General features: G+C 42.5%; 1 protein-coding gene across 3 annotated transcripts in view; it reads left to right on the forward strand.

Annotated features, from left to right (window-relative positions):
* ARB2A (ARB2 cotranscriptional regulator A) overlaps positions 1-14,244 on the forward strand; it is a 317,755-nt gene that overhangs the window by 58,784 nt on the left and 244,727 nt on the right. For all 3 annotated transcript variants that reach the window (XM_069881093.1, XM_069881095.1, XM_069881092.1), the window contains exon 5: positions 12,622-12,687. In XM_069881093.1, the coding sequence (XP_069737194.1) occupies positions 12,622-12,687 (66 nt within the window). The remainder of the gene's footprint in view (positions 1-12,621; positions 12,688-14,244) is intronic.

Raw genomic sequence — 14,244 nt, forward strand, 5'->3', positions numbered from 1 at the left:
TGGTATTAAATTGGAAGGGGGAAGATGTAGACATTAGGAAGAAATTCTTCCTGATGAGAGTGGTGAGTCCCTGGCCCATGGTAGCGGTGGCTGCCTCTTCCCTGGAGGTGTTCAAGACCAGGCTGGATGGAATTTTCAGCCCCATGATCCAGTGGGAGGTGTCCCTGCCCATGGCAGGGGGTGGAAGTGGATGGGCTGTGAGGTCCTTTCCAACCTAAACCATTCCATAGTTCTATGATTCTGTGAAAGTCAGAAAGAAGACTAGGCATCTCTCTTAGAGTTTAATCTCTGGGTTTTGTCACTTACCCAAAAACTCCCAAGTTTGCCTCTTAAGCATGCAATGAGTTAATTACCCCAGTGTGATCTATCTGGTTTACTGACCTAGTAAAGAAGTGCATTTATTAGTTAATAGTTAAACTGTAAACGGAAGGAGATGGAGCTGTTGGAACGGGTCCAGAGGAGGCCACAGCGATGATGCAAGGGCTGGAGCACCTCTACTATGAGCACAGGCTGAGAGAGTCGGGTTGTCCAGCTTGGAGAAGAGAAGGCTCCGGAGCAGCTTCCAGTACTGAAAGGTGCTCCAGGAAAGCTGGGGAGGGACTTTTTCCAAGGGCTTGGAGTGACAGGATGAGGGGGAATGGCTTTAAATTGGAAAGGGGAAGTTTTAGGTTAGACATCAGAAAGTAATTCTTCACAATGAGAGTGGTGAAGCCCTGGCCCAAGTTGCCCAGAGCAGTGGTGGCTGCCCCATCCCTGGAGGTGTTCAAGGCCTGGTTGGATGGGGCTTTAAGCAGCCTGATCCAGTGGTAGGTGTCCCTGCCTATGGCAGGGGGCTGGGAATTGTGTGGTTTTTAAGGTCCCATCCAACTCAAACCATTGTATGATGCTATGATTTTTGTGATTTGAGTTGCTGAGGTAATCAACATCTATTTGTGCCCAGAAAAGAGAGCAACAGAAAGCCAAGAAAAGTAACTACAAAAGCTACTAAAGGTCAGTGCCATAGCCCATTTTGCATAAATTTATGTAAATACAATTTATTTTGACCAGTAATGTTCTGGATTGTGGTGGCAAAATGGTTTAGATATCTTATTATGAAAAGAGAGTGTTAATTTGAGTTCTGCTCTGAATTTACATAAAATTAAGCCTTCACTCCATCTGTGAATATTTATCTGGTCATTTCTGCTGAGGAATCAAAGGTGGCAAAATGAAATGCTTGACACATCACTGATTTTTTTCTCTGTGACTACAAAAGCAGGTGTTCTTTAACTGTGTTAATCTGATATGTCAATTGGGTTTGGCATGGATTTTTAACCTTTCAAAACTCATAGCACCACCTTCCTACCTAAACTAAGTTTTTTCATTAATAATTGGAATATTCAAAACTGCTACTGCTCTTTCTGTAATGTGAAAATTAGAGATAATAATCCTAAGTTTTAGTTCTTCAATTGGAATATTGAAATGTGTCTATAAGCCTCATCTATATTTGTTTCTCTGTTATTCTCCTGGGCTTTTTTTTTATTTTCTTTCTTTGTTTTGCAACTTTTTCATCCTTTTGTTTCTTATCTCAGCTTGGGGATAGAGGTCATGCTTTCTGCTGATGTTTAATTGCTTCTAGTGCAAAGTGCTTGACTGGAGCCTCTGCTTAGTACTACCGCGTATATATGTATATCAATGCATATTTTAAAAGAATTGAGAATTTTCATAGAGTGGGCTATGTGATTAAGCCATTTCTTAAGCCAAGTAGTTGTCAAGCAATTTCTAAAATTAGAGATGATTTTCTCAAAAAGCTGGGGGAGGGGGGAAGAAAAACAAAAAAACAAACCAACAGGTGTCAGCAAAGACCATGTAACAAAACATTGGGTCAAATCACATCAACAGCGTATGCTGCATTCATGACAAATCCCTGTTGTTTTTCATTTTACTTCTCTCAAAAGATCTTGAGATCCTATTTGTGATCAGCCAACTCAGAATCCAGAATATCACCCCCATGTGTTAAGATTGAATTGAATTGCTTTCAGTAGAGAAAGCAAGAAATCCCTTAGAGGTAATGTCAATTCCGTCTTAATGAATTGTTCTCCCACACTATAATCCAAGTGAGTTCTTTTGTGGATTTTTAAAATGCCATTGATTTTTTTTCCTCCCCCCCCCCCCCCCCGCTTTTTTTAGCTTCCCCACCCCCCCCTTTTTTTTTCACTTGCTGTGAACAGAGCCTTTAGAAAGTCAGTTCAGTTTTTAGGATTATTTTGTTCTGGTATGGTGATGGTGGATTTTTTTTTTGTTTGTCTCTATTCTTAGGTATGTCTGTGTCCAGGAGCTGTATGTCAAAAAGTTCTTTTGTATCTCTCATTGTTAGGTATTGGCAGGTTTGTCACTTGAGGGGTCAAAATAAAGCTCATTCAGCCAAGGCTATGGCAGCCACAGTAGCAAGCCTCGTGTCAGTGCCACCACTTGAGATTTGCCGCAGGGCAGTCAGTTGGAATTCATGTTGCATTTGTTTCACTGAACATTGCCTCTCTTACACTGCAGAGGTGGAAAAGTTGAGAGTAGACTACTCTATGTTTAAGAATTGTTTTCTTCTCATACTCATTTTATCTTTACACATTAAAAGTTCTGTTACCACTGAGGAGACAAATCTTATAAAACAAGAAATTCCATTACTCATAATGGCATTGTTTCTAGTGGTTTATTCTTGTTTATTTTTAAGATTAGCGATAAAATCTCCAACCTGCGTTCACTGCTTCAAAGTTCTTAGAAAATACCTGTAGTGCTGAGGGGCTTGAACGCTTTAGCTGAATTTAAATTATTTGAAAATAGTCTTCTTTCTGTGCCAGTGAAAGATCCATTTTTTGAGAAAGTTACGAGGAGCTCAACATGAGCTGGCAATGTGGACTCACAGCCCAGAAAGCCAGCTGTGTCCAGGACTGCGTACAAAGCAGTGCGACCAGCAGGGAGAGGGAGGTTGCCCCCTCCATGGAGCTGTTCAAGGCCAGGTTGGATGGGGTATGAGCAGCCTGGTCCAGTGGGAGTTGTCTCTTCCCGTGGCAAGTTGTGGAGCTGGATGAGCTTTAAGGTCTTCTCCAACCCAAACCGCTTTATGACTCTGTGATTTGAGAGGTTGTAACTTGTATTTCAGGTCTGGATTGATAGTTGAAAGCATTTGAGAAGTCTGGGGAGCTGATGGTGAATCTCTTACTCTACTGTGTGAAGTTCAGATGAGCATACTGTGATAGGTAAAACAGGATACAAAGAATGAGGCTGATTTTAATCTATATGTTGATTTGTCAGGCAAACTGGTGATGTTCAGCTGCATGTTTTAAGTGCAGTTCTGTCACAGGATGAGAGTTAAGAGTCAAACTAAAGTTGAACTCGTTCAACGTTCTCTAAAGAAAAATAAAAAGCCTTGCATTTTTCTTTACTTTGACTCAAATCACTTACATGTGAGTGTGTTGCAGTAGAGGGTAGAGACCATGAGATTTCAGTGGTTTCTAAGCAAGTCTTTTTCACTAGAATTTTTAATTGTAATTTTTTCTTTTCTTTTTTTTCTCTTTTTTTCCCCTGTAATGTATGTTTATGTGAGGGATTAAGCTGAGGTTAAGGTATAGTTAACTCATAAGTTTAATGGAGGAATAATAAGCTGATGATGACACTAATAATGTACTAACCCTTTTTATTAGATGACTTATGAAAAATGAGGAAGTCAAGCAAGAAGGAAAATGCCATCTCACCTGTCTTTTATTATCTACAATCTTCTTAATTTTACATGCAATATCTATATTGTTATAAAAAATCTGGCCACTAATAAAAACCTACAAGCAAAATTATTGTCATTAGATTCTCCTGCTGACTGCATTTTCATGTTCTTTGAGAACTGTCTTTAAAAATTAATGAAAACAAGTGATCTGATAAGGTGTTTAAGGAGTGTTGTTTCACAAGTTAACATCTTCGGTGGCAGAAGTGTCCTACCCACTGAGTAAATGCATCATTGCCAACACATCTCACACTTGATGGGAAATATCCTCTGCTGACTTTGAGAGACTAGTTCTGTCTCCGCTCGTGTTTGGTCCTTGGAGTAGTGAAAAGTGGTAACAGGAGTATTAATGGTGGTGATGGGGTTCTGTTTGTGTTCTGAATAGCTGTGAATGAGGAACATGATGTGGGAAGTCTCAGATCTATCCAGCTGGATCTGGTCTACCAGAAGACTATATTTAACTGGTAACTTTCTCCCTTTCCTTGTTTCCAAGAAATATGCTATAAGAGTGTAGGAGCAGGTGATGATGTGGACAACCTGGGTTAACAGCTTGCAATCGATTGTCCTTTCTCCAAGGTCTTGTAATCCATCCCTTGCCTTGTGAGTGGTTGTAGGGTCAATGCTTGCATGTGCGTTATTCTTCGTCATGTCACATCAACGTTATTCTTGATCCTGTGTCAGCCACATACCAACCATGTGACAGGCCCATTGATGCTTTGGTCATGAACAGTGCACATATGGGAGAAGAGAGGGACATGTGGTGTTTGATTGTCTTCAACGAGACTTCGTGGTTTGTGCTAACCCAAGGGTTTCTCACATCTGTTGTGAGTCCATGAACATTCATTGCATGGTAATGATTTCCAGTGAGTACTGATAGGTGCTGGTTTAGAAGCACAAGAACACAAATCACACTGTCCTGTGCTATTTCCTTAATACATTCTTAGCACAGAATTCACTCTTGAGGAAAACAATTTTACAAGTTTGAGTAATTTGCTTGGTTTTTTTTCACTTCTTTTGCTCTACAGCAGGTTTGCTGTTCTGGTTGTTTACGAAGTCTGATGGCGGGCAGAGTTATCCATGGTTAGTTTTGAAGATGAGAGCATGCTCAGGGGGAAAAAAAATGGGAGTTCAGAGGACTTGGGTTGTAAAGCACAGCAGGGGGGACACTCAATGAGCAAGGCTCAGTGCACTTCACTGCCTCCCAGCATGGTTTGTGATGTGGTGTGTACCGAAGCAGCTCCTCTGGATTAGGATGTAGGTGTTACAAAACAAGATGTTGAGTTGTGATGTTGCCTTATACCTGTAAAATGTTCACCAGTGGGTCAGCTGTGATTCTGCTCTCTTCAGGTATGCCAGACTGATTCTCGACATTTTTAATATGTGTTAAAAGCTTCTTTCAGTGTCTTACAAACTTAAAAGCTGAGGTATGTTATTTTAAACAGAATTATTTTGGAGCTGCCTTCTTGCTTTATGGGCATGCTTTTTGTTGTCCTCTTTTTCAGAGTCTGGCTGTTTAAAGACCTCCAGTGCTTAGTTATAATAGAACTGTGCAATCATTAGTATTGGAAAAGACATGTAAGGTCATTGAGTCCAGTTGTCAGCCCAACACCATTGTTCCTACTAAACCATGTCCCAGAGCACCACCTCTACATGTTTTTTGAACCCCCCAAGAAATGGAGACTTCACCACTGCCCAGGGCAGCGGCTTCCAGTGCTTCACCCCTCTGAGTGAAGACGTTTTGCCTAATATACAATTTAAACCTCCTCTCGCACAACTTGAGACCGTTTCCTCTCATCCTACCACTTATTACTTGGGTGAAAAGACCAACAACTGCCTGGGTGTAGCCTCCTTTCTGGGAGCTGCAGACAGTGATGAGATCTCCCCTCAGCTTCCTCTTCTCCAGACTAAACAGCCCCAGGTCTCTCAGTCACTCCCACAACCCCTGTGCTCCAGCCCCTTCCCCAGCAACTTTCCCCTTCTCTGGATGCGCTCCAGCCCCTCAATGTCTTTCTTGTACTGAGGGGCCCAAAACTGAACCTAGAATTTGAGGTGCAGCCTCCCCAGCACCAAGTACAGGGGCCAATCCCTTCCCTGCTTTGCTGGCCACACCATGACTCATCCAAGCCAGGATACTGTTGGCCTTCTTGTCCACCTGGGCCACTGCTGGCTTATGTTCTGCTGCTGTTGAGCATCACCCCTGTGTCCTTCTCTGTAAGGCAGCTTTCCAGTCACTCTTCCCCAAGCCTGAAGCATTGCCTGAGGTTGTTAAGAGCCAGTGCAGGACTTGGCACTTGGTGTAGTTCATTGAAGAGTATCTTTGGTATTTGTCTCCACTTACAATCATGTTTCAGCTTCAGTACCTTCAGGATCTTTGTAACTTGAAATGTGTTTACTTGAAACTCAATGGCACTTAGTCTTTCATCTCTCTTTTCACATAGTTGTATTCAGGTATTGATCTTTGGATCACGTAGCTTCAGGATGGTGTATTGCAAAGATTTTAGAAGTTACACTGCTAGCACAATTTTTTTATGGTTTTTGGTAGTTGAAACCAGTTCTGAAGACAGTGTTCTATATGAAAAACATAAGGTCTTAAAAGAACACAAGTTGTATGAAACCAGGACCCAACTAAATATTGCATACTAGAACTTTGTTTCCACCTAGGTTTTCACTTTTGTTCTGCAGACTCCATGCAGCATAATTGTCTTGGCCACCATTGTGCAGATATTTAGCAATGCAAGTGTAAAATCTCATCTCTGCCTTAAGATATCCAAAGAAGTGCAGTGAAGCTGGGGAGGGGGCTGGATAACAAGTCTTACAAAGAGCAGCTGGGGGAACTGCAGTTGTTTAGCCTAGAGAAGGGGAGACTGAGGGAAGATGTCATCACTGTCTGCAACTGCCTGAAAGGAAGTTCCAGAGAGGTGGATGTTCCTGTCTTTTCCCAAGTGATAGGTGATAGGACGAGAGGGAATGGCTTCAAGCTGCACCAGGGGAGGTTCAGATTGGACATCAGGAAAAACTTCATGGAAAGGATTTTCAAGCACTGACAGAGGCTGCCCACCATCTCTGGAGGTGTTCAAAAGACGGGTAAATGAAGTGCTTAGGGATCTGATTTAGCAGTGGACAGGTATGGTTGGAACTGATGATCTCGAAGGTCTTTTCCAACCTAGGGATTCTATGAGTCTATGATAATGTGTTTCTCTTTTCTTTCTGTGCTTTTGTCTGTCTCTGTGCTTTTTGCTGCTTATCCTGTCATTATAATAGGTTGTGTTCTGGATCCATGTGAAGGATCACTGTTCATGACATAGGCCTATCCTCAGCTGTCCATAAGACTGTTGAACTTTGCAGATGTCATATTTGAGGTCACTAGCACTTTGAAAAGGTACTTCTGGAGGTATTCACACTATTACACCCAACGTGAGTCACAAGACTTACTGTTTTAAGCTCCTTGATTGTAAGCATTGAAGTTTGGTTCCCATCCTGAACCATATGTATTGCTGCTCTCAACCTTGTCCACATTAAATGAAGGAAAGCTGTAACAAGGGAATGGTAGCGGAGATTAGGTACTCATATCTTTAATATGCCCAGGCTAATGCACTGTTTTTACTGTTCATGATGTGTTCTACTTGTCTTTGGTCCCTGCTTTCCTCAGCCTGCCTTCATACTGCGTATTTTCTAGTCCAGCAAAAGCAAGAGGAGCTGTGACTTCATTTGGGGCAGAAGATCCTCAGGCTTATAGAAAGCAGAACAGAATGTCCTCAGGCATATAGAAAGCAGGACACTGGCTCCTCAGCTCACCAAGAGCAAATTGAAGTATTAGCCATTTATATAAGTACAAGCATTCCCAAAGAACCACTTTGTGCTGGGGAGAAAGCTTCTCCTGTCCCGCTGTTTGAATACAACCTTTTGGGAGCTGGAAGTCTCTAAGCAGCTTTTGTGGTTGGAAGGGATTTCTCCCTTGCCATCAGAATAGGTGATGAGAGGCATAGAATTTCAGAGGTTTGTGTTCTATTTTTTTCCCCAGTCAACAAAAACACCTGGATGGTGCTTAGTGCCTTGTTCAGGTGCCCTATTTGGCATGTCTCTTGCTGACAGACTGCACTTCAAAGTAAACGAAGAAACCATACAAAGTAAACAGAGAAACCGTAAAACTAGGTTGAGGTTTCCAGTGTCTCATGCAAGAAGGAGCAGGTTGCCCAGGGAAGTCTTGGAAACCCCAGCCCTGGAGGTGTTCAAGGCCAGGTTGGATGGGGCTTGGAGCACCCTGATCCAGTGTGAGGTGTCACTGCCCATAGCAGGGGCATGGAACTGAGTGATCTATAAGTTCCCTTACAACCTAAACTGTTCCATGATTCTGTGATGTTTTCCTCCATTTGTCAGGCAATTAATTTCACACACTTCGTGCAAGCCTCACTATTGGTTCTTTTTCTTTTCCCATCTCAGATATGGTGCTGCCTGCTCACCAGCAACCTTATTACCTTGATTTACAATGCTTAGGATGTTGGCATACCTTACAGGTTACAAGAGCCTTAGAAAAAGCATACATGTCCCAGTTCAGTAAAAATATCAGGATCAGGGCTCTCTACCAAGTGTTATAGTTTGCCTTGAGAGTGGCTTGTACAGGACAATTTATTGCTTGACAGTTCCAGATGAGTTATTAACACTAGACTGAATTGAACGGCCTCTGGGGTCATGATGACCGAGAATTAGTCCAGAGTTCACAGAGTGTGACCACACTCACCTTCTCATGCAAGAAGTCACAAGACACTTTTCAACATCCTACAATAGTTTGCAGTTCTTAAAGATAAAATACCAGCATGCACAAGCTAACATGGCTACTTACAGAAGTTGTGGCTGTTGAAATTTTTTGTAAGGGTAAGTCTAACTAGTGGTATGTAAATAATTAAGCACAGTGTCATTCTTGTTTTGATGCCTATAGAAAAGATACTTTTAAGGTTAAATTTTCAAAGTTACAGATCAGCCATAAAATCACAAGAAGGAATTAAAAATAATATTGGATTTCATAGAATCATAGAACCATGGAATGGTTTGGGTTGGAAGAGACCTTGAAAGATCATCCAGTTTCAAACCCCTGCCATGGGCAGGGTCACCTCCCACTGGACAAGGGTGCTCAAATCCCCATCCAACCTGGCCTTGAACACCTCCAGGGATGGGGCAGCCACCACTGCTCTGGGCAACCTGGGCCAAGGGCCTCACCACCATCATCGTGAAGAATTTCTTCCCAATGTCTAATCTAAATCTTCCTCCTTCCAATTTAAAGCCATTCCTCTTCTTCCTATCACTACAGATCCTTGTAAAAAAGTCCCTCCCCAGCTTTCCTGTAGCCCCCGCCAGGTACTGGAAGCTGCTCTAAGGTCTCCCTGGAACCTTCTCTTCTCCAGCCTGAACAACCCTAACTCTCTTCAGCTGTCCTTATAGCAGAGGTGCTCCAACACTCGCATCATCTCTGTGTCATCCTCTGGACCTATTCCTACAGTTTCCTGCCCTTCTTATGTTTGGAATTCAGAAATGGACACAGGGCCCCAGGTGGTGTTTCATGAGAGCAAAGTAACGGTGTAGAATCCCCTCCTTCACCCTGCTGGCCACCCTTATTTTGATGCTGCCCAGAACATGGTTGGTTTCTGGGCTGCAAAGCACATTGCCAGCTCATGTTGAGCTTCTCAACCAGCACCCGAAGTCCTTCTTCTCAGGGCTGCTCTCAGTCACATTGTCCCTCATCCTGTATTGAAAGTGCACATTGCCTCAACCCAGGTGCAGGACCTTGCACTTGGTCTTTTTGGACCTCCTAAGGTTCACAACAGTCCACTCCTCCAGCTTGTCCAGGTCCCTCTGAATGACAGCCCATCCTTCTGGTGTGACGACTGCATCCCTCCTAGGTAGGACAGGATTTTGCTAGGTTTCTCAGTCACATCCATGCTAAATTCATCTTTAAGGTCCCTTCCAAACAAAGTTTCTGTGATTCTATGATTTTATGATTATGATGATGTTTTCAAAGCTGGCAGATTTGGGGATTTGATGCTACTTCTAGAAATGTTGTATATTCCCTTCCATCCTTTAAAGCTGACAGCGTGCCAGCTATTGCCAGGATATCCCTGAACTTGTTGATCTGCTGCTGCCAAAAATAAGGTCTTGTGGTCTTGTATAAACTGGGACAGTTTATGGCAGATTTTCATAGAATCACTAGTCTGGAAAAGACCTTTCAGATCATTAAGTCCAACTGTATCTGTCCACTACTACATCAGATCTCGAAGCACTTTGTCTACCTGTGTTTTAAACAATTCCAGAGACGGGGACTCCACCACCTCTCTGCCAGTGCCTCTGTGAACCCTTTCCATGAAGAAATTTTTCCTGATATCCAAATTACATCTGCTGTGTTGCAGCTTGAGGCCATTTCCTCTTGTCCTATTGCCTGTCACTTGGGAGAAGAGACCAGCACACACCTCAACTCCTTTTAGGTAGCTGTAGTCAGTGATAAGGTCTCCCCTTAACCTTATTTTCCCTAGGCTAAACAACCCCAGGTCTCTCAGGTGGTCCTCATAAGACTTGTTTTCTAGACTCTCAAGTCTCTCTTGGCCATGCACACCATCCAGATGCTGAGCTGCTTGAGGATCATAATCTCACACATTGCATCTGGGACTCCGACTAATGTATCTTTCTTCACATTCACTCTTATTAAAAGCATTCATTGGCTTAAGTCTTTGCTATACCAGAACGCTTCACTGATTTAACAGTCCAGTTTTTAAGGCTGATATCACTGTTTATTTTATTACAGTAGTGGATGAAGAGCCAGTTAGAATCAGAGCCCTGTTGAGCCAGGCTGTGGAACAAATGAGTAAAGGTTTTCTTCTGCCCTGAAGACATCACAGTCTAAATAGGTGAGAAAGAATAGAAGAAATAGATACAAACACAGAGCTGCACAAAAAAAAAAAAAGGCAGTTTTTTGCAAGTGGGGCATAGAACATATTTTCTTCATAGCAATTTCTTTTTTTTCTTCAGTGTGCTCTTTTAGTGTTTCTAATGGTGAGTAGATGCCTGGATGTAGAGTGAAAAATAAAATTTCTATGTTTGAGGCCATATTATCGTTATACTCATTTTAATGTCTGTACCACATTAGCATCTGAGACTGCAGGAACTTAACTGCTTTACTTGTTGGCATTACACTGAGGTTGATTTCAGTGAACCGTAAAAAGTTTGGCCCTAAAGGTAAAATTACACTGTATGCATGTTCCTAACACACTGCTTTGGGGATAAACATGTCTTAAATCAACTCATTGCTCACAGCTAAATTCCTTTTCCAAATGCTGTTTCCCTATAGATAGTGATGTTCAGTAGGTCTGATTTTCTTTAAAACCATGAAGTTTTTTGAACATAATTCTATCAATAAACATACTTGAGCAGGATAGCAAAGAATTCATATTGTCCTAATAGAGATTTTGGGGTTTTGTGAAGGGAAGGGTGGTGCATGCACCAATATTTTAATTAGCTTTCATCAGTACCTCTAATTTCTTTAGATGCGTTCCAAACATTTGCCTATTGTGTTTGCTCACATGCACATAATGAAAACTTTTGGACCTCATTGAAACTTTATTTGGTAATTGTGCATTTGGAAAATTAAAATTGAAGTTTATGATACCCTGGCTCCTACTTGCTCTGTTCATAGTGCATTGTTAAGATGCCATCACTTGAGAACTTTGTTACAGCAATGTTTCTGTTGTGGCTTAATATGCGGTGGGTTCAGATGGCCGTAATTGTGGCCTTGAGGGGTTGGACTAAAGAATACCAGCTGGTTTTGTACCCAGATATTTTTGGATTAATATTTTGAGACTTAGATCTTGTCCTGTCTGGAATTTAAACGTAGTTCCCCAAACTTTAAAGGGAAGACAAGTACCATCTGAGGTTCTTAATGAGCACTCTTTTTTCCTCTTTAATTTGCCCGTCCTTTCTTTTTTTTTTTTTAACTCCTGTAGCCACCAAAATCCAGGCAGTTACTTCCGAAGCATTTTTACAGCTCCAGATGCAAAAAGCACTTCAGTTTGTCCCTCAGCTTAACTCCCGAATTAATAATAGTCAGACAGATCTTACATCTGCATCTCCACTTTTTTAGAACATATGAATGTGAAAAAAGTGTCCCTAGGTATTAGTAAAGGCTTTGAAGTGTGAACAACTTTGTTATATTTCAGTCAGCAGGTCTTTCGTTGTGACTAGGTTGGGGTTTTTTTTGGTTGCTCTTTGAAACAATTCCTTTTGTTTCAGGTCTAAAATTTCAATTTTATTTCTACATGGAGACAAGAGACTTGAACTCCCCCATAGTGGGGAATCAGTCAGGGGTTTTCTTCTGTTTGGAAACCTTTGACCCATCCCTCCTCTGTTCAGTGAATAGAAATGGCAAGGCAACTTGTGCTGAGGGTGACTAAAGATCTGCTCTCCCTGTAGCTCGTCAAGTGAACCTGCGGGGGAGAGGGTTTCAGGAGTCGTGCTTATGGAAAAAAAAATGCTTTTAAAGTATTTCTTTGCAAAAGAGAGCCTTTCTTGTCCCCCTGAGTATATATTAATTGGTTATAATCCTTAGTTTTGAGGCACATAATTATTCACACAGCAGCACGTGATGGATTCACAGGTACAGTTACAATTGCTTTGTACCGGCAAGCAGCCTTTTCTGAGGGACAGAGAAAACTCTTTGTGCAAAGCTGCAACATCTGTAATTAGTGGTAAAGAATTCAGATAAGTGGCAAAACATATACAAGTGCTTAGAAGTTCAACTAACTAGCCTTTAAGTTGTCTGCCTGGGTATGTCATTACTGTAACTGGTTTAGCATCTTGTTGCATTTGGTTTTATCTTTTTTTTCGTCTTCCAGATTATTACTAAGTATGTTTATGAACTACTGCAAGAGGAATGCCGCTTGAAGAAAGTAACTCTCCCGGTAAGTATACATTTTTTTTTTCTAAAGACACTGTTTGTTTGGATCTCTAAAACACAGACCCTGCAATCCAGTGGTCAGATAAAGATGAGGGGTTCCAAGGTTCTGTGCAGGGCGTTGCCTCAGGGTGCAGCTTTCACATGCAGCATGCGCCTGCATCTGGACACATGATTCCACCTCACTTCTCCTGTTGATTTCTCTGAATGGCTCTTCCCTGCTTTACCAGATAGCAGATCTCTCAAAACATGGTAGTTTTGATGGAGAAACCGTCAGCTTTTTAAAAAATGTTTGTTACAGACTGAGAGATTTGAGATTGTTCAGCCTGGAGAAGAGAAGGTTGCAGGGAGATCTTAGAGCAGCCTCCAGTACTGAAAGGGGGTTCAGGAAGTCTGGGGAGGGGCACTGTACAAGGGCCTGGAGTGATAGGATGGGGATTAGGGGAGATGCTTTACATTGGAAGGGGGAAGATTTAGATTAAACTTTAGGAAGAAATTCTTGACAATGAGGGTGGTGAAGCACTGGCCCAGGTTTCGCAGAGAAGTGGTGGCTGCATCATCCCTGGAGGTGTTCAAGGCCTGGTTGGATGGGGCTTGGAGCCCCTGATCTAGTGGGAGGTGTCCCTGCCTATGGCAGCAGGGAGGAACTGGGTGATCTGTAAGATCCCTTCCTTCCAACCTAAACCATTCTATGATTTGAAACCTCCACAGCTGGATGCATCCCTGTTGTATTCAGCCAGTCCTTCATATTCAGTCAAGGAAAACCCGTTCAGCCAGGGAATGAAAATTTCCTTTATTTTGACAGTTCAGTAATGTTTTGCAGTTCACGTTTCATGTCTCTAAATGTTTCAGGAATGTTTTGATAACCTTCACAAATGACTGCAGGTTTCCCAGCCAGGCTTTACCAGTCTCTCCTGGCTAGGGCAGAAGGAACAGCACTAGATGCTCCACAGAGCAGTCAAAAAGATAGCAGCCCCTCTCCTCCATGCTCCTAGTCTGCTAAATCATATAGGCTGTGCTGATGCCCCAAGACTGCTTGAAAAGCGTTCTACTTCAGATTTCCCTCTGAGACAAAGGGAAATGTGAGAAGATGACAGAGACAGAAAAGATGGCGAGGTTCATGGTGGGAGACTGCCTGGTGCAGTGCTGGTCGTAGTCACCATAAACTCTCTGCACTATGGGTTTTCTTTGTTGGGGAACTTTTTGTCCAAGGAGGACTTCCATGTTCCAGGCAGGTAATCACAGAATCGTAGAATGGTTTCGGTTGGAAGGGACCTTAAAGATCATCCAGTTCCACCCCCTGCCATGGGCAGTGACACCTCCCACTGGATCAGGGGCTCAAAGGCCCGTCCAACGTGGCCTTAGACACTTCCAGGGATGGGGCAGCCGCCACACATCTCTGGGCAACCTGTGCCAATGTCTGATACTCCTTCACAGGAAAACTTTTCTTCCTTGTATTTTGAAAGACTTCCTCAACCCATGTCATCCTCACTCTGTCAAACCAGAAAGCTGTAATTTGCAGACTTTGAAATGCCTGAATTCTGAGGCTCTGCAACTTTCTGTG

This window comes from Phaenicophaeus curvirostris, chromosome Z (genome assembly GCF_032191515.1).
Source record: "Phaenicophaeus curvirostris isolate KB17595 chromosome Z, BPBGC_Pcur_1.0, whole genome shotgun sequence".
Lineage (NCBI taxonomy): Eukaryota > Metazoa > Chordata > Aves > Cuculiformes > Cuculidae > Phaenicophaeus > Phaenicophaeus curvirostris.